Here is a 21,547-nt window from a genome sequence, read left to right as displayed (position 1 = left end):
TCTGTACTTTGAATTGTTAGAAACTCAATAGAAATATGAGGCAGATACTTGTAACTTAACACTGAGATACTTTTGAAGTCCATAAGGCTTTGTGTCTTATGTGTTTTAGGGGACAACACACACTGATCATTTAAGAAATCTTTATAATGGAACAGAGAGGTTCTGAGCTTTGTATGTGTCCAGAGGACCTCTAAGGTTAGGAATTGCCCTGGAGAAATACGGTATGGTAATGCTAAGATGATTAGGAAAACACAACAAAACTACATTCCCTGAAATCAAAATTTCAGGTTGAATTTTGTATTATTTCATTGCATTAATAGGCATTAAAGTAGTCTTTTACTAGATGGTAGGCTCTGTTTTGGAGGCCTCCTATAGGGGATATTTTGCTTACTAGAGTCTCTAGTAAAGAACGCCAAATTTCTCTCACTTTGTCAAAACAGTAATTAGCATTTTGTTGCAGACCAAAAATTCTTTGTAAATCTGTAGTCTAGTTTCTATTTACATTAGGCTTTCTGTAGAACCCATCACAATTATGTGTCTTTAGAAAAGACTTGAGCCCGTCTCAAACAGTTTTTGCTGTATAAGGTAAAGGTATAAGGCAAAAACAAGTGTTTGATTTGCATCACAGTGTTAAGAGCCATTACATAAGTTGTGCTTTTTTTAGCCCCTAGCAGCTGATGTTAATGTAAACATTACACTTTTCTAAGTGAACTTTGTCTTTAGGTCTTTTCTCTCTCTTCATTTACATATAGAGGCAGAACGAATGTGGCTTGTCTGCTTGGCCTGACATTGCATTTATTCAAAACTCCTGTTGACTAATGCGTTCAGCATTTCTGCAGATCAAACCCCAGGCTTTCAGGCTGAGCCCCTAGATCAAGGAGAATACATATTCAGTGTTAAGTGAAGAGTTGTGTTTAAAATTTGAATCACTTGCCCTGTCAGAGACGACGACAGAAAAGGAAATTTGATAGCCGAGAATCAAACTGAATAGTCGTTAGACTTCCCAACTACAGTAGCAGTAATGGCGGTTGCCTAGAGACCTCAGCTTCTCCCACCTTTGAGGCATTCTGAAACCAGATTCATTTAAGTGCATGGCCAGAGACAGGAAATCCCACTGTGCAGCACATACAGCATTGGACGGAGCCTGTCTTTTGAGCTACTGGAATAATTAATTCCCTTCCTCTTCCCCTCTCTCTGCACACTCATTCTCAACAGTCCTTGGTCACATCTCCCTCATCTGTGCTAACTGTTTTCCAAATTAGGAGTCAGAGTCTTCCTTTTCCCCAACTCGGCTCAGCTAATCAAAACCTCCTTCTGAATTCAAGTCACTACATGACTCCCATGAGTTAAATTGCTTCCTCTTTATCAAGTAACATTATAGCCCAAACACTTAAGTATGACAAGGCAGTAAGAAACTGGATTCAGAGGCCTGAAAAACTGAAATGTTTTTGAACCTGGATTATAGTATGCTCCCACTCTTATAAATAATAAGGAAAGAAATACAGTTCATAATATTGTCCATATCAAGTATCTGGGAGCGCAAGTCACTGCTGCACCTTTCAAATCTCATGCAGATGCAATACATTGTCTGCAGTAAGATGCCAGTGGTACTAACTCTGCCATAGATAGTGGGGAGAAGCCTGTTCACGTTACCTTGCCAAGGCATTGCATGGTATTACAGAGCTGTCATGAGCGTTTTGAATATAAGCGTCTGATAATCATGGTAACTAACTGCTTTAGAAGTACAGTGACCTCCATAATGACTTGTATTTGAGTTTTCTTTCATAAAGTACCATACATACAATCAAAGCTTTTAAGTGTTAAAATAGAAAGATTATCTTCATGCAATAACTATACAAATTAGCATTTCAAATGCTGTTCCACAGAATAGAAAAGGAGCATGTCAGTATATACTGCAGACCAACTTGGTACAGTCCTTATCTACTCCTCTCTTTCCTAAGCTGCCTTTGGTGGGATCTTGGCTGAGAAGTGTGCACCAGTTACTTCAGGCAGTTGAGGGAATGCTGTGTTTGTTGTATGAGAGAGACTCAGGTTAGATGCACAGTTACCCCACCAGCAGGAATCTTGGAGTGCAGAAGACATCAGTGGGAGCATTCCTCTGTGGTTAAAGTGTTTCTTGTAAAGGTGCTGCAGAGAAATGGTTATGCACGTGCATTGTGGTTGTTTATTATAAAAACAAATGAAGTATCTTCTGTCTTCAACTGATTAATCAGCTTTGTTGTTAAATTAAAGTATGTCTCAATTACATTATGCAATGCTGCAGGCATGCTCTCACAGGTAGAAAGAACAGTAAAGTGCCAGTAGCCCAGCAGTCCATCTGAACTTCCATGTCTTATATGCCAGCAGGGCTAATTGATCTAAGCAGAGGGTTATACTTAGATAAGTTGTTCCCATGTTCAGATTTCAGTTTTACATGCATATCTTTCTTGAACACAAAGTTACTTCACACCGCTGTCTTGTTCCACAAATCTCTTCAGCAACGGTGGTCTACCTGTGGATACACTTTATGTTAGGGTACCTCAAGAAAAGCAAAAATAGCAGGCATCAGTCTTACTGTATTGAGTGAGTTGACTATATGTCAGTACAGGTAGTTTTGCTGTAATTTGAAATCTGTTAAAAGATTAAATTATATTGCATTAAATTATATTGCTGTGTAAAATACTTGCTGTACTGATGGCCCAGCTGTGTATACCGGGATTGTTAAATTGATCAATACTGAAATAGCATCTTTCAGGGCTAATTATCTTTGCTAACTGTGTTTATTTGAAGAAATCTAGGGAAATTGCTTAAGGACTGGAACAGACGCCTGTTAATTTTGTACTGCTGCTGTACATAGAGCTGAAGAGTAGACTTTTATACAGGATAGAAGAACAGTTGCATGTGTTTGAAAGAAATATTGGCTTGCTTTGCGGGTTTGTATAGTTAGCGGGATGTACATATATCTGTTATCCACAGCAAAATTTCCCATGAGTCCAGGGAGAATTTTTCAGCAGAAGCAGGACGTTCGAGCAAAGCAGGACTGAGGAATGATGTGCTGCCCTTCCAGACACCCAATTACACAGATGGGATAAATCACCTCTTAACTGGAGACTACGTTGTCTGAATTATATTTGTGCCGTGTTTCCTCACAATACAGCTGTATGATAAATAAAGGTATAACAGCTTGTTAGCAGCCTCTATCACCTATATTCTCCCACCCGAATAAATGAGCTTTAAATAATGCTAAATTAGTTACTAGCGTTTATATTGTTCAGGCAACCTATTTTCCTGCAGTAAGAAGCCAGATAGGTGCCTCGGTGGGCATACAGAGGCCACCTCCTTAAAAATTACGCCGTTCTCTGACCTATTCTAGGTCTCACAGTTCAGGCTAATCATTGACAGGGCTGTTACGATCACAGGGTTTTAGTGAAGCTTTGATAAGACACTCTGGCAGTTCGTGGCAAATGAAGACAGTCTGCATGTTGGGGACTCCAGCGAATGAATGGGATTTCTTCAGCAGCAGTGCAAGAAATCTCATTTTTAACACTGGCGCTATAAACCAGCATAATGAGCAGTCGGCGACTGGAGAGATTCATTGTTTTTTGGACATTAGTTTTCGTAAGGATAGTTACTGGGCTTTCTGGAGAGGGAAGATCTGTGTGGAAAAAGGACCCCAACTTCAGCCCTGTGAGTGAAACACAGATGTTTTTGTATGACACTTTCCCCAAAGAGTTTCTCTGGGGTGTAGGGACGGGGTCTTTCCAGGTTGAAGGCAGCTGGAGGAAGGACGGGAAAGGCTTCTCCATCTGGGACCGCTTCATCCACTCAGAGTTCAGGGCTGCTAACAGCACAGATGCCTCCAGTGACAGTTACACCTTGTTGGACAAAGACTTGTCTGCTCTGGATTTTTTGGGTGTTACTTTTTACCAGTTTTCGATATCATGGTCAAGGCTTTTTCCCACTGGAGTGGTAGCAGCTCCCAATGAAAAAGGACTCCGATATTATAACACCCTTATTGACTCGCTACTCTACAGAAACATTGACCCTGTGGTTACGCTATATCACTGGGACCTGCCCTTAATGCTGCAGGAAAAATACGGGGGATGGAAAAACGAATCAATAATTGATATCTTCAATGACTATGCCACCTTTTGCTTCCAGACCTTTGGGGATCGTGTTAAGTATTGGATTACAATCCACAATCCGTATTTGGTTGCTTGGCATGGCTATGGCACAGGTATTCATGCTCCTGGAGAGAAAGGGAAAATAGCAACCGTCTACTCTGTAGGACACAATTTGATCAAGGTACAGTATAGGAAAATTTTACAAACTGATCGTGCACTGCCATGGGAAATGATGGGAGCAGTCAGTCGTGTGATCAGTGTTTAAAATAAGTATCAAGGACTGTGAAAACAACAAGAAATAACCCTTAGCTGTGGCAGTCTTTTTTAATCTTCGTGTTGATTTCATTGTTGTTGTCGTAACAGCTGACTCAGCAACTACTTGCTTTAAAATGCCTATTTATTATTTCATTAAGTTTTGCCTACACAATCTGGCTGTTAAAGAGCATGATACTCCTATTTTATTCTTTCCACTTACTGAAACACACTGACATGACCATTCATTTGGCTACACTGAAATGACTGTTCTATTAGTTTAAAATGAAATTTATTGTATATTGGATCCATTCTACTTGCAACAGAATATGTATATATAGATATGATTAATTCTAGCTTAATAAGATCCTATTGCAAAATGTTTATTGCTAAACTAGCAAGGTCTGTAGTTGTTGGGTTTGGAAGGAAACAGATGTTCTCTTCTGTGTTTGAGAGTTTCAAAATTATATTATTTCCATGATGGTTTTACCATTTTAATTTTTAAGTCTTATCGATCAGCTGTCTTCTACAGAATTACACATCCTGAAGGCTTAATCCCATGATCGGTAGCTTCAACAGCTGCCACACTGGGTCCTAAACTCATGGTCCTCTTTCTTTGAGAAGGCCAAAAAAAGAAGCCTGGAGTGAGTCTTATTTTTTAAGGGAAAAGCACAGATTTTGTTCCTGGTATTCTCAACAGTGTTACAGCATTGCAGCATTACAGCATCTTCTCTGACAGACTATAGATTTCATTCTACAGAGTAGCTAGTTTCTAGGCATAGGAGCTTATATTCCTGTTTTCTCCTGCTATAATTTAAAACCATTTTCAATAACAGCAGTTTAAGGTAAGAATTAACAATGGCACCACACCATATTTTTCCATCTGTAGTGCTCAAAGTACTTTACAGAGCAGTCACTGTCTGGTGTCTGTTTGACAGAGCAGCTAGTGAATACAGACGCAAAGGCTGCTAAGCAGGGTGCTCAAGAGATCCATGCAGAGAAAACAATCCACAGAAGAACTCAACATTTCAATTTAAAAAACTCATTTGCCTGTCACTCTGTATGCTGGCCATACACAGCGGGTAATAATTGCTGCTGATCATTTTGAAGGACCTTACACTGCTTCCATGGAAATGAATTCTGAAGCCTGACGCTTATCAATTATAAATTGCTAAGGGGTTCACCTAGACAAATGTCTGTTTACCTGTATGACCATTACCACTAACACGTGGAGCATGTGGAATCTCAGACCAGATGGAGAGTGGTCATCAAAATTGTATCTCCTTTCTCCGTTAAAGGAGACTGTACTTCATGAAGGCAACACGGGAAAACAATGACAACATGTAACTTTCTGTGCAACATTTGAAAGACACATCAAAGAAGATACAAAACTATGAACTTGCTCCTAAGGCAGAGAAGAAAAAACTGCACAAAGGGAAGTTAGATTGATTTCTTTGATTTAACAGTAAATAAAACTGACAAGAAGCAAGAAAATATAAAGCAGATGAATCACTGTGGCTGGAACTAAATGAGATATATGCCTGACGCATTATTACCATTTTCTCCCAATCTTGTTATGTTCTTTTATACTTAGGTTGAGGTTTGTAAAGATCACAAACTTCAGACCAAGGTGTCTTCTTTTCATCCTCTGTATCAGTACCTTCCAGGCAGTTCTTCCTTTGCTACAAAACAGGCAGAACGGGGCTTCTCCCCCGAGCCCTGTTAAAGATCGTTCACGCTCCTTTCCATCTGTCAGAAAAGCCCAAAGGAAAACTGACAGAATAAGATCTCCCTAAAAGTTTTCCTCATGGACATGCTTTCATATCAAATACTGGGAAAAGGTGATAAATTCCCTGTCAGACACGCTGCCTCTATATAGATCTGTCACAGGTCAGGTTCATCTCCGTGCCCAGCTGCATTACTCCCAGCTCTTCAGTAGCTCTCGCTATGCCAGGATCTCTCTGTGGACACTGCTGCCTTTGGGATCTTTGGATGAGCATATCCCATAGAAGTCCTATGACTGATTCTTGTTAAAAAACAGTCTCTGCTGAATGAATGGGGAGTAATTTTAATCTCTACATCCAACCAGACACTTTCTTCCCATCCTCCAAAGGGGTCTCCTTTCCTCAGCTACACCAGTGCCCGTATTTCTTACAGGAGGAGGGAAATCTATCTCCATCAAATTCTTAGGCAGAATTGCCCATGCCTATAAAAGTCTTGGCTGGGAGATTTTTCAGAAAGTAGTAGTAGCCATCAGTGGTGTAAAATTCAGCACCGATACGGACATTTTTTCATATGATTTATTTTTTTCAGATTATCTTTTTTACACTTCTTGGCCATTATCATTTAAAACAAAACCCAAATGCAAGACAGCACACAAAAAGTTTCTTAGTAAATCCTAAGTAACGGCAGACTTTCAAACCACCCTCTTAGAAATTTAGTTGCCTACATCGCAACAGCCCTTTCTTCCTTCACAAGGACTGAGATTCAAAGTCAGTTTCCAAAATAAGGGCTTCAGCTCTACTGACTACATGTCGTCTTTACCACAGATCAACAGGGCCTTGAACTGAAATATGCTTTCCATATAAGCCACACACAGCTGCCTGCCTTTTAAAGTGTTTAACACTGTCTGTTCAGACTCTGGCTCTTCGTGGTTTAAAGAACAAAACAATCAAACATAAAGCCAGAATCATTTTATGAGCATTTTCATAATTCTAGTGTTCCTAAATGTTCTTGCTCTCCAGCACACTCAGATAACTCCATATACCCCTGACATTGTTTTGTGTGCTCATTGCTGAGATATTCAAGGAAAATTGCTTGACTTTAACACATCTTAAGAATTGGAAAATATTGGTCTTTTCAGTAGTAAGCTCTTTACGTACATACATGATAAATTACAGGATCAGAGTTTGAAGGAGTGTAAGAATATTTCGAGAACAGTACTGTTGCCTTAATCTTATTAAATTTACTTATCTAACCTTTTTACTGGGTTAATAGTAACCAACTTACCACTCTCTGACTTTCAAGTCTATGCAATAATTTCTATATTGATACCAGGAAAATACGCTGAAATTAATGTCATACATATCTAGAATAAACACACAATATTGATCCTGCTTTCGCTGTGTACTTAGCCTTGACATTTGTCCTTGATCTAACAATGAAAGTGAAAGATTAGGGATTAAACTCTAACTGAAAAAAGATTAGTCAAGATTTACTTAAAATAGCCAATTTGATGTATGATACAGCCTTTAAATTGATGTTTGTTTCATATGTGGTCTTACAAAACAAGTTATATTAATCAGTTGGTTCTATCAACCATCGTTGCACTTAGCAAACCCTTTCCATCTGAGAATGTTAAGCTGCTTTACAGATTCTATAACTCAAACCAGAATTCTAGTCAGGCACGTGCTTTTGTCTCTACTATGTCTGTAAAAACCTTTACTATAGAGCAGCAGTTTTTTTCAGTAGAGTTAACCCTCAGTACTGAGACATTAGTGACACAGGTGAGTTTGTGAATGGGGATCCTATATTGACTCATATTACATGTATTCATTTGTACCTGATATCTACTCCTGTAGAATTATACTTGTGGCTGTATTCTGTACTGTAGACAATATTTTTAATAGTAACTTTACTTCCTTCTTATCTACCTCCCAAAGATGCCTACAAATACAGTGAGTTGTCCCTGATTGTCTTTTCCATGTCAGTGTTGCATTCTAATTAGTTGGCTTTTGGCAAAGTCCTCTTTCTCCACGTTGCCTAGAAATGTGTGATTACTAAGATTTACCTGCTGCTACTGTCATGCTGCTTGGCACTGTACCTGATACCGCTGCCTTCAGCAGGGTTTTTCTTGTTAAGCCAATGCAGCCATGTACCTGTGATTCAATAGTGCTGTTAGTAGCCTGTGTCTGAGGGGGAAGAAATAGAAGCCAGGCAGGAAATCACCAGGGGCAGAGAACAAAGCAGGCCTGGCTCCAGCAGCCACCCCAGGCTGGAGGACCGCTGGGAGAGGACAGTGAGGGTAACAGGAGATGGCACTGGCCACTGAAATTTTCTGATGGGACTGATAAGAAATCAATCAATTTTGTAATATTTTGACTGTATCTTGCAGTCTGCCTCACGAGTCCAATTTTGCTGACTTCCCTTTTCAGCTGCAGAACCTGCATTTCAAAGGTTAATGTTGCTTTATCAGTATTTTCAAAGGCAGACCTTGAGCAAATGTTACGAGCATGACCTTAGAAACCATAAACAACAGATACACAAAATTTCACAAACTGTAATTCTTTCGTACTCCCCAGATTAGCCAAATATCTACCTGACATCAGGTCTTCTGTTGTTTTAAACTGTCAAGGCTGTGTGTTTCTAGATAAATTAACTCAAATTATTGTCAAAGGTAAGCAATGCTGTTTGGCTTGGTAATGATGGCAAGCCTAACTCGGCACTCTGAGTGTTTCACAATGCTTCTCAATGTTTCTGCTGGGTGCAAACAGTTATTTTCTGTCCAGCGGAAGAGTATGAAGCCACACTTCAGGAATAAGGTAAACCCTGAGTTACTTGACAACTCCTTAAACAGGAGAGGTCGGCTCCCCTCCCCTGTGTCCGACCCCTGGAAGGATTCATGCTGGGATCCAGAATCACCCTCCTCTGACACCATAGCTCTCCCCTTTTCCACTGGGACTTTGACAATGCTAGTGGCTCCTCAGTCTCCCAGGTATTGCTTTTTATGTGTCAATTTTGACTGCTGTAGTCTCGTATTTAAGTAACAACATGACATTTGAAGGTAATTCTGGTGCGTGACAATGTTAACCTTTCTAAAACATGATGATAATCAGAAAAATGGAAGTGAGGTGTGATACAAGGTATGCTTTCTTTGTCACTAACATCAATAGCAAAACTTCTGTCTGCCCTCGTGCAGTCAATATTTGGCTAACTCTGAGTACTAAAATAGGCCATACCAAATAGATCTTATAAGATACTGCTGCCAAATTTCCTTTTAAAACCAAAATGTTGGTTTCTACCTAATAAGCTTCATTCTGTGCTGTTACATGTACTGTCAGAATTATTATAGCAGCTTCAGAGAAGAAATGAACTAAAATCCTGTATCAAAATTCTCACAGAGAACTATGAAACTTGACATTTAGGTTCAAACTTCACAGTTGGGTCCTTTCTGCAAGTTTTTACATTTAGGGACTGTGCAAATATCAAAAGTTGAACACGTACTCATGTAATTATCCCACGAAGAGGGGTGGGCTGGACGTGGTTTGATCAGAGTAAATCCACATAATGCCTGTAGCACAGAGCAGTGAATAGAACAGAGCCAACACTGACAAAGGAAACATCATTTGAGACGCATAATTTATGGAACAGTTGTAAAAATGGTTTACGGTTTTAACTGTATCAGCAATCACTGTTTGACAGACCTAGATGGGAATGTCTAGATCGCAGAGTTCAAATCCCACCATTGACAGCTGTTTATTCCCAAGGTGTCTGTGTAACAGCTGTTCACAGCCCTGCTGGGACATCTCATGAAATTTAGACCCATGCTAAAAGGGAAAAAGCCAGAGCCCTCGTGTGTCGTAGGAACAGCAAACATGAGATACTGAGCATTGCATCATCTTGCAGTGTCACAGTAACTGCCCATTACAGCTGTGCAGGGTAATTAGCATGCCTTAGCTGTTAATATTTCCACAGCGGTCTTCAGTGAATCAGATGCAGCTCCCTGCCTGTCTGGCTGCCAACATACACAGACATCTATCAGAGAGTTACAATTTAATACTGGTTTTTTCTCTCATCAGGCTCATGCAAAAGTTTGGCACAACTACAAAACCCACTTTCAGCCATACCAGAAGGGGATGATGTCCATAGTACTAGGATCCCACTGGATCGAACCTAACAAATCAGAAGATGCTTTGGACATTGCTAAATGTCAGCAGTCTATGGACAGAGTTCTCGGATGGTTTGCTAAACCCATCCATGGGGACGGCGATTATCCGGAAGAACTGAAAAGGGAATTCTCGTTTTTGCCACGCTTTACTGAGGATGAGAAGAACTACATAAAGGGAACAGCTGACTTCTTTGCATTTTCCTTCGGTCCTAATAACTTTAAACCTCCAAACACTATACCAAAAATGGGACAAAATTTGTCACTCAATTTGAGGGAAGTACTGAACTGGATTAAACTGGAATACAACAGCCCTCGAATCCTGATTGCAGAGAATGGCTGGTTCACTGACAGCCATGTGAAAACAGATGACACCACAGCCATCTACATGATGAAAAACTTCATTAATAAGGTTTTACAAGGTTTGTACACAAGTTAGTTAATTGTTGGACTTTTGGAGAGCTCTTAAAGCTCATTTGATATTTAGATCTGTAATTATTTATTTTTTAATAGATAATGGCAATTAAGTTAATTATTAATTACTTATACTGCGGGGGTACAAATCATGGATCAGGATCTCCTGGTGTGAGATGTACAAACACAGAAAAAACCCATACTCCCTGTCCCAGAGAGCTAAAGTCCAACATCTGTGTTGGATTTTAAAACTAGTAAGTACAAAACTGAGTCAGAATGAAATGAATTAATGAAACCAAATCTATTGGATATCACTTTTCAGTGCTGGCAGCCCAGCTGTAAAGCCTTTGTGCATGTGCAGACATTGAGAGCAGGGAAATGAGACTGTGACTACAGACAGTCGTTGCCACGCTGGGGTCCTACTCCAATGTAAAATGCATGAAGGAAATCAGCAGGAGAAGGGTAACCACTCTTCCGGAGTTCTAGTAACACACTTTTAATCTTGCTATTTGCCCTTCATAAAGCCAGTGTACAGTGGTGCCCTCTGAAGGCAAAAGATTTGATTTTGTAGTAAATATAAATGCTGTTGGTACCTAAAGCCTCTGCAAAACCAGTATTCCTTTCCCTCCCTCGGTTTGGTGGTTATGGGAGAGGGACGGGTGCTGGTCCCTATAAGCATCCTCCCAGCAGGCTGCCCCACTGCCGATGCCACACTGCGGGGATGAGGTGGCTCACATCCCTTTGCAGAAACCTTTCTTATCCTCAGAAAAGAAAAAACACAAGTAACAGCTTACTTTGACACCCAGTCAGGAAGTACTGTCACCAACAAATGTAGTTAAGCGCCAAATGAAGATTATCCTAAGGTTGGTTCAAACTGTAAGCTTCACATAGCGCAACTGTATGATATGTCCCGCCTTTTCCAGATTTTGAGGAGGTTACATTCCAGTGTTCGGCTTGTGACATTTTAGATAGCGCAGTGACCCAGCAGCAAAGTCTAGGTGGAGGCCTGGCTGGAGGTGTGGAACAGGTAGATGCCCGGACACATACATAAGAAAATCCATAGTGTGTTCTCTTTTGAATCCTCCACAGCAGACCTGGCTGTAATAACCATCTGTGGATTCACACTTCTGAAATACTTGGTCAATGTTCAACCCTTAACTATTTCTCAAGAATTGTTATCTACATTTTTACATATGCAGATACTTCAACGTCTGCCGTGGACTACAGGATTCTCTCTTAATTTTTGCCACCTTTTTATGAAGCAAACTTCAATTTGTCTGATCAGGAATAATATTTGCAGTGTATTTCCATATTTTTTCTTATAGAGAAGTCAGTTATAAATTTGCTGTTTGCAACAAATCAATTAGGTCACGTTAACCTCAAAACATCATTTATATAGGCTAAATTGCAATGGGCTGGTGGCTGTTAAGATACCATGTAACAGGCTATAAGGAGCTGTATTCTGTGTTTGTGTTCAAGGAAGATGCTGTAAACTTTGCACTGTGTGTCTATACCTCACAGCATTGTGAGTCATTAAAATGTGTGACGTATAACATCACCACTGCAATGAACTGACCTCAGTTATGATATAGGAATGCAATTGAAACCATAGGTTCTTAGTGGCATGTACATGCCTGTCAATACTGCAACTATTACTTTCGCAGAAGGACTCCAAGGCTTCCCCTGTAGCAGACACAGAAATGCCTTGAGATATCCTTCTGTGGACATCACCCCTGGTGACACAGGAGCTTAATTAAATCCTGACCTCTACTGCCTTCAGCACCTTGTGAAGTGTCCTGAGAAAATAAGGCAAAACAAATTGGGCAAGACTAGAGCTTGAAATCAGAGTACTTCATCTTTATTCCTTAGCTTACTCTCGATGGACTACAGGTGAAATAGTGCTGTCTGCGTCAAAATCCTCAGTAACCCCACTTGGCCATTGCTTTGCCCTTGGTATTCCAGCCCTTACAAGGTTAACGTAAGTTATTTCCTAGATTAAAGCTGGCGACAGGCAGCTAACATGACTGACCATGGAGTTTGGACTTTTTCTTCCAGGCTGCCAGCTGGCACACGCTGTAAGTGGGTAACGAAAGTTGTTGTTAGTTGGTGTCCAGCAAGAAGCTGCTTTGGAAGTTCTGTTGCCCTTCCTGGAGAATTGGGTTCCACATCCAAGAAAACAGTCACTTCTCATGTTTCTCATATATTGTATGTGAAATATTATATTTATACTCGTTTGAAGGTGGAAGGACATTAAAATTGCCTGAAAAAACATGCATGTGCTGCACCCATCTGTGAATAAATCAAGCACTGCAGTCTCTGGGTTGATGAGCCCAGCTTCTTCTAAAGTCATTGCATGTCCCTACTGACACATTCAATTTTTCAATTTAGAATCTGAATAGGCACTCCGAGATGTCAAAGGTCACACCAATCTATAAGAAGGGCAAGAAGGAGGACCCGGGTAATTATAGACCGGTCAGCCTTACCTCCATCCCTGGAAAGATGATGGAACAACTTATTCTTGACTCCATCACTAGGCATATCAAGGATGAGGGGGTCATTAAGAACAGCCAACATGGTTTTATGAGGGGGAAGTCATGTATGACCAACCTTATAGCCTTCTATGAGGAAGTGACTAGGTGGAGGGATGATGGTAGAGCGGTAGATGTGGTTTTTCTTGATTTCAGTAAGGCATTTGATACTGTCTCCCACAGCATCCTCATAGATAAGCTGAGGAAGTGTGGGCTTGACGATCAAGTAGTGAGGTGGATCGAGAACTGGTTGAAAGGAAGAAGGCAGAGAGTTGTGGTCAATGGCGCAGAATCTAGCTGGAGGTCTGTGACTAGTGGAGTTCCTCAGGGGTCGGTGCTGGGACCGGTGCTGTTTAATATTTTCATCAATGACCTGGATGAGGGAACTGAGTGCACCCTCAGCAAGTTTGCTGATGACACAAAACTGGGAGGAGTGGCTGACACACCAGAGGACTGTGCTGCCATTCAGCGAGACCTGGACAGGCTGGAGAGTTGGGCGGGGAGAAACTTGATGAAATTTAACAAGGGCAAGTGTAGAGTCTTGCATCTGGGGAAGAACAACCCCATGTACCAGTACAGGTTGGGGGTTGACCTGCTGGAAAGTAGTGAAGGGGAAAGGGACCTGGGGGTCCTGGTGGATAGGAGGATGACCATGAGCCAGCAATGTGCTCTTGTGGCCAAGAAGGCAAATGGCATCTTAGGGTGCATTAGAAAGGGAGTGGTTAGTAGGTCAAGAGAGGTTCTCCTCCCCCTCTACTCAGCCTTGGTGAGGCCGCATCTGGAATATTGCGTCCAGTTCTGGGCCCCTCTGTTCAAGAAGGACAGGGAATTGCTTGAAGGAGTCCAGCTCAGAGCCACAAAGATGATTAAGGGAGTGGAACATCTCCCTTATGAGGAGAGGCTAAGGGAGCTGGGTCTCTTTAGCTTGGAGAAGAGGAGACTGAGGGGTGACCTCATCAATGTTTACAAATATGTGAAGGGTAGGTGTCAGGATGATGGAGCTAGGCTTTTTTCAGTGATATCCAGTGATAGGACAAGGGGCAATGGGTGTAAACTGGAACATAGGAAGTTCCACGTTAACATCAGGAAGAACTTCTTTACTGTAAGAGTGACAGAGCACTGGAACAGGCTGCCCAGGGGGGTTGTGGAGTCTCCTACACTGGAGATATTCAAGGCCCGCCTGGACAAGTTCCTGTGTGATGTACTGTAGGTTACCCTGCTCTTGCAGGGGGGTTGGACTAGATGATCTTTTTAGGTCCCTTCCAACCCTTGGGATTCTGTGATTCTGTGATTCTGTGATTCTGTGATGTTGGCGCAGCAGGCATCTTTCAAACAAAAGTAGCGAGTTTTAGCTTCAAAGCCAAAAACATCAATTTTTGCACCCTTCACTTTTAATCATGATTCTCTAATTCCATTGGTACGTATTACTTGCAAATCATCAAATACAGCTTAAAATCTGGATGCGGTGTAATGTTTCCTGTTTACCCAGAACAGAAATACAGCATCCCATAGTAATTTAATTTCTTAAGGAACTAGAGATGCATATGGGTTTTTTTTAATTAAGAAAGACTAAGATATGTAATGTCTGTCACGGTTTTGCCATGAGTTACAATGGACCAATAATCCTATGAGCATTGAGAAAACCCTCAAGATTTTCAAGGTGAATAGACCTAACTCATAAATATCCCTTATATGTGTTACTAAATATAACTCCTGAATGTTACTTTCTCTTACACAGCTATTAAGTACGATAACATAGACGTGTTTGGTTACACAGCCTGGTCACTCCTTGATGGCTTTGAATGGCAACATGCTTACAACATCAGGCGCGGATTGTTTTATGTGGATTTCAAAAGTGAACAAAAGGAAAGGATTCCCAAGTCATCTGCACTTCATTATAAACAAATCATACAAGACAATGGCTTCTTCCCAAGGGAGTCTGCCCCAAGCTTGCAGGCGCAGTTCTCATGTGACTTCTCCTGGGGTATCACCGAGTCTGTTCTCAAGGTAAGTGTAAAACATTGGGAAGACTGCTGAAGGCAGAGTGATCAACAGCTTTACTGTGCAAATGACTGTGCACGGCCCCTGGTGTTCAGGAATCTCAGTGCACGCTGCAAACACGAGTTAAGCCCAGCCATAATTGCATAGATTCAATTTTACGTATTTCACAGGCTTTGGGGTGAGCTAGGCACAAAGTGCTGGGTGCTCCTGCAGCAGAAGACCTCTGCAGGAGCCCTCCCAAGGCTGGCCCTCCCTCACCTTCCCTCTGTTTGCATCTCCATGTGGCAGATCAGATCAAATCAGGAAGTTTCAGACCAAGAAGCTGACCCCAAGCAGTTGTTCCTGGGTTATTTTTCAACCAGGGGAGTTTCCCAATCCAGCTGCAGTGTGGCCATAAGAATGCCTACAACAGCATGATGGAGACGGTGGCACAGGGCAGGGACAAGGTGGTTCCGCTGGTGGCAGCAGAGATACCTGCAGGCTCAAGGTCCTGTCTAAAGCTAATGGACAAGGCAGAAACAAATTCCTGGGCTGAGCCTGGCTCTGGGTGCTGCTTACACAAGTGGGTAACAGCCATTCTTTAAAACGATTTATACCACAAAGATAACCAACATCAGCACATTGGAATAAACAAAAAATCATCATGTGCTACATAGAACCTTTGTTAACTAGCAGGAGACAATAAAGATATGATGACTAAATGCTACAAGCTGCTTATGTCAGATATTTGCGTAGGCAGAAGGACTACCAGTAAGACCAGGGAAAACTGCCAGTTTCACAAGGTTGATCTCACCAGTAGTGCCAAAATAATCCATGCCTGCCTTGTGTACCCCCTGGTGTTTGTTCTTACCACCCTGCTCTCCTGCCAGCTGCTGTTTGCATGACCACAGAGTGAGCTCGATAGGGAGATATACCTGTGTGAAAATACATGTCATGTAGGCTGGTGGCAAGGAATGGAAAAGAGAGTGCAATTGTGATGTTTTCAGGAGATGAAGGAACAGAACAGGTAAGATAACCACTAGCACAGACAAAGCTGATACAGGCAAGTTGGTTATCCTCATTCCCTCTGAGCATCTGAGCAGGACCTTCTGACATCCAGCACTAATCCCATAGCCAAACACAGGCAGAAATGCAGACTACAAGCAGGCATTTATTTGCTTAAACCCTGTTGTAACATATTGCTATTTTCACAGGCAGAGTCTGTGGCTTCCTCACCACAGTTCTGTGATTCCAGCCTGTACCTCTGGAACGTCACAGGAGACGGGCTCCTGCACAAAGTTAAGGGGGTGAAGCTGAAAACGCGACCAGCACAGTGCACAGATTTTGTCAGTATTAAAAAGCAAGTTGACCTCCTGGAAAAAATGAAAGTCACCCATTACAGATTTGCGCTTGACTGGTCACTCATTTTACCCAATGGAGATTTGTCAGTGGTCAACAGGCAAGTTCTTAGGTATTACAGATGCGTGATTAGCGAAGTACTGAAACTCAACGTTCAATCCATGGTCACCTTATATTATCCAACTCACGCCTACCTGGGCTTGCCAGGTCCGTTGCTGCAGACAGGAGGATGGTTGAACCGGTCTACTGCCTATGCTTTTCAAGACTATGCGGCTCTGTGTTTTCGGGAACTTGGTGATTTGGTTAAACTCTGGATTACAATAAATGAGCCTAACCGGCTAAGTGATGTCTACAACAGGAGCAGCAATGACACATACCGGGCAGCACACAATTTACTAATAGCACATGCCATGGCCTGGAGAATATACGATGAGCAGTACCGGTCCCTTCAGTATGGCAAAGTGTCCCTGTCCCTGCATTCGGACTGGGCTGAGCCTGCCAACCCCTACTCTGAATCCCATTCAGAAGCTGCCAACAGGTTTCTTCAGTTCGAAATAGGCTGGTTTGCCAGCCCCATATTTAAAACTGGTGACTATCCAGATACTATGAGGGAATACATCAGCTTTAAAAACAGAAATGGCCTCTCATACTCTTTGTTGCCATCCTTCACAAGCAAGGAAAAGCAGCTCATCAAAGGTGCAGCTGACTTCTACGCCCTGAATCATTTCACCACCAGATTCGTGGTTCACGAACCTCAGAATGGGAGCCAGTATGAATTTGATCGTGACATTCAATTTCTGCAGGATATCACCTGCCTGAGCTCCCCTTCTCGTCTGGCAGTGGTGCCTTGGGGACTACGTAAAGTTCTCAGGTGGATTAAAAACACCTACGGTGACATCGATATTTACATCACAGCAAACGGAATAGATGACCAGTCCTTAGACAATGATGAACTTCGAAATTATTACTTGGGAAAATATGTACAAGAGGTTTTAAAAGGTGAGTATATGATAAATTCAAGCTCCCCAGAGCCATTTCCGTGGCACAGACCCAGACATTCCTTAAGCAAGCACCTAAGACTTGCCCCAGACAGAGCAAGCAGCTCTGGTTGAGATGTAGAAACTGGCCACTGGCATTCAGCCTTGAGGGGCTAGATTCCACAGTCGCACTCAGGGCAGATACAACACAAAGCAATGAAATCAAGCTCCTTATGAAATACAGCCACAGCTGTATCCTGTTTAAATTGTGTGAGAATCCATGTGGACTTGCATATAGAGCAGGGCAGTTACTCAGAAGTTAGTAGAAGGTGGCACATCAGACCAATAATTCCCAAGAGATAATTCTAATTTCTACCCTACAAAGAAAGGTGGAAGCCTCCTTAACTGCTTGATGAACTAGAGTCGTTGGACAGGGAAGCACAAGCAAGTCCAAAGAGACCTGGAGGGCCATAGAGAATAAATGCAGGAGGTCACCAGATTTTGAAGGAGCTGCTGTTGAGGGGAGAGTCAAACTCTCCTGTTACACTGCTTGCTTTCTCCTGGGCACCTACAGAAATCCAGTTCTTCACTTTAGAGAAAAACTGGTAACAGTTGCGGAGATAGAGGACAAAATTTTCAAGGCAATGATCTTCAGCAATTGCTCATTGTATGGAATGCTGCAGGGACCTCACCCCTCCCAGCCTACTTCCTCCAACCAAACATTAGAAGGAAAGCAGTGAGCCACAGGATACAGAAAGGCCTGGGTACCTGAACCACGTAGCCAGAATGAGACACACAGTATACTCCTGCACTCACCTATTGGTAAGCACTAGTAACTTCCCTGATCAGGACATGGGGCCTCTAAAAGCTCTTCTGTGGCACCTGTCCCTAGACATACATAGTCTATGTATCCTTGTTTCTCCTCTATAGGAGCTAGCTGTATAAAAAATGAGACGGGTCATACTCATAGCTAAGCATGGCTTCAGATTACTTTCCAACGCCAACAAGAAACAGAGCATTTGTTGTTTCTCCAGTGCTTAGCTCTTTCTCAGTTAGTGTAGGACTAATGAGCATCTGCTGATTTATTTTCCATACTAATTTCACACTGCAAACTAAAGAACAGTAGGTTATTAGAGGAAGTAAGTTATTAAAGGTTGTTTAAAGGGCTCTTCATCATAGTACTCTCATTTAATACTCTGACAATTCGTAGCACTCAGAAAATGATCCCCCAGCTTACAATGTTCTTGCTTAATCTGGGTCACATCCCTGGCAGTGCTCTCTGCTTACCCATGAACTGGAGAGATGTTTACTCACCAAGGACTGCTATTTGATGTCATTATTTTCACCCAGCACTCAGATGCAGCAGTCTAACATGCAGCTGTGTACTGAATTTGGAGCAGGGTGGGAATTTTCAGAAAGCTCCTCTCATGGCACAGATGAGCAGCTGCTGCCCTTGAGTCACTGCAGGTTCTGCTGGATTCCATAAAGAACAGCATCTGGTTTTCCCCAGGCAAGCAAGCTCCCAGGCTCTTGCCCTGTTCAAATCCGGCTTTCACAGAGTAGGTCCAGAAAATTCCCCAAAACAGTGATGCACTGTTTCTACTTAAGACAGCTGGGAATTACTAAAAGCAGTAAATGTAAGTATTTTTCGATACAATTACACTTTTTTAATTGATATATTAACAATTTGAAATCTGACCATACTACCAGAAAGTTTGCAGGTGATACAATGTTTTTTTAACATTTGGGTTTGGTTTTTTGTTCCCCTTCTCAGCATACTACATTGATAAAGTCAAGATTAAAGGCTACTATGCATTTAAGATGACTGAAGAAAAATCTAAACCCAGATTTGGATTCTTCACTTCGGATTCAAAGGGGAAGCCTTCAATAAAATTCTACAATAACCTGATAAGCAACAATGGCTTTCCTGCTGACCTGCGGTTTTCAGCCTGTGACCCTTCCAGACAAGAAAAGCAGTGTAGCTTCTGCTTGTTCATCTCTCAGAAGAAGCCATTAATATTCTTTACCTGCTGCCTTTTCTCTACCCTTATCTTGCTTTTAACCATTTTTTTTTTCCACAAAAGGAAAAGAAGAAAATGTTTTAAGGCAAAAACCCTCTGGTGAATCTGTGTTTCATTTTAAAAAGAGAACACAAGACCCCTGTCAGTGAGATCTGTCACTGTTTGCATTCTACAGAGGACAGTGCAGATCAGACAGCTATGGAAAAACACCTCACAAGTCACTCCAGTCATACACACCAAGCATTTTGTTCGAAACCAGAAAGTAACTGTGCACGCAGGCGGAAGTCCTATGATGACATTTATTCCGGTGGAATTCCCTTTACCAACCTACTCTACACAGAAGATAATTTTTTCTATGTAAAAAAAGGGAAGAAGAACATTTTATGATCACCTGTACCTTGGAATAACAAGTCAAACAGTTTGACTTGAAAAGAGATATTAAGCTGTGAGAACTGATACGCACCTTTCTATGAACCTCTGGACTAAAGTGCACTGTGATGTGTATTCATGTGATAAATGCTGTTAAGCATGAAACTGCAGTTGTTCGGGTTTACAAATAAAAGCGTTATTAAAGCCCACAGGTGTTCAGCTAACTGCAGCAGCAAGAGCGTAATGTCCTGGGCCAGCTTCTGACAATACCTCCAAAAGAACAAAAACAAGTTAACTCCACAATCAACCACCATACCTGTACCTCTGACATACTGGGTGAACTAGAGATCAGATACTAATGTTTTAAACAAATGTAATTGGATCCACAGGGGACAAGTCAAAATAATCCAGTTACTATTTTTCATCTCCAAAATGAGGCAGCCATAAAATTTGTTACTAGCAGAGACATTGGAAATAAAATGTAACTATTAATCCACTCATGGGAACGATTAATGTAATTCTAAATTGGACTTTTTCAGAGAAATAAATATATATTCTCACTGGTCAACTGCCAGTGCAAGCCATGGGTGGGCTAAAACCATGAATTTATTGCTATGGCTGCATTAAGCAAAAGCTACCAACCTAAGCATAATGTTCTTAAAGAGTAAATGAACCTCTCTCACATAAAACTTTTCAGGGACAAAACACAGAGGTTTCCCTTGGTCTGGTTTTGGTCATCTCAAAATGAGCCCAACCCATTTTTCCCTGTGAACTGCACCATAATTCAAAAGTCATACTGGCCTTTTCAGACCACTTCCCAGGCAGGTACCACACACCTCTGGAGAGGGGTAGTGAAGCTGCGCCAGAAATTCAAAGAGGGGCAAGAATTGGTATCAGTTGAATGCCCACTGCCTTCCTCTGCCTCACCACCTTTTTTTCCAGTGGCTGGTACCATTTTCAAGACACAATGCAAACCCCCAACCAGCTCCCATTAGAAGCTAGGTACCTCAGTCTTATGGTTCCCAGAACACATGGACACACTTCATGCTGTACCCCAGCACCTCTGAAGCAATGAGGCATCTAAACACATTGCCTCTTGCAACTGCATCTGAACACTCAAGATAGCATCAAACACAAGGTAAATGACTACGTATGGTGATAAAGTAAACAATGATGTAAATGACAGTATTACAGCCACTTTGTAACAGGCTACTAGGGACTTTGTGGAAGTGGTACTTTGAGGACAGACGACTGAATTGACTGAACCCCAAACTCCCAATACTTGCCTCAATCTTGAGTTTCAGTTCATAAGAGATTATTTCTACACTATATTTCAGATGCTGGTCAACATCACAGAACGTTCACTAATTCAAAAGGTAAGTACTAATAAAACTACGAGGCACTCTAGTCCATTTCACACTATAAAATGTTCTACTGGCACAGAACAGCAGTTTTTAGAAGACATCACCCAAAGACACTGACTAGATCAGCCTGAAGCTGGGAATTATTAAAAACAGTAAATGTACGTATTTTTAGATGCAATTACACTTTTTAAATTGCTAGATTAATAATTAGAGAGCTAAACCTACTACCAGAAAGTCTGCAGGTGATACAATGTTTTAACATTTGGGTTTGGTTT

At 41.6% G+C, this 21,547-nt stretch overlaps 1 protein-coding gene across 1 annotated transcript; it reads left to right on the top strand.

The window, feature by feature from the left end:
- The first annotated feature begins 3,464 nt into the window (after window positions 1–3,464).
- Window positions 3,465–20,016, top strand: KLB (klotho beta). The gene is given in 6 exon segments (XM_065665290.1): window positions 3,465–3,560; window positions 3,562–4,305; window positions 10,175–10,682; window positions 14,941–15,209; window positions 16,397–17,540; window positions 19,293–20,016. Coding segments are annotated over 6 exon segments (3,111 nt in total). The 3' UTR covers window positions 19,643–20,016.
- Window positions 20,017–21,547: the final 1,531 nt, after the last annotated feature.

Source organism: Lathamus discolor, chromosome 1, assembly GCF_037157495.1.
Source record: "Lathamus discolor isolate bLatDis1 chromosome 1, bLatDis1.hap1, whole genome shotgun sequence".
NCBI lineage: Eukaryota > Metazoa > Chordata > Aves > Psittaciformes > Psittacidae > Lathamus > Lathamus discolor.
This window is presented reverse-complemented; position numbering and strand designations above follow the sequence as displayed.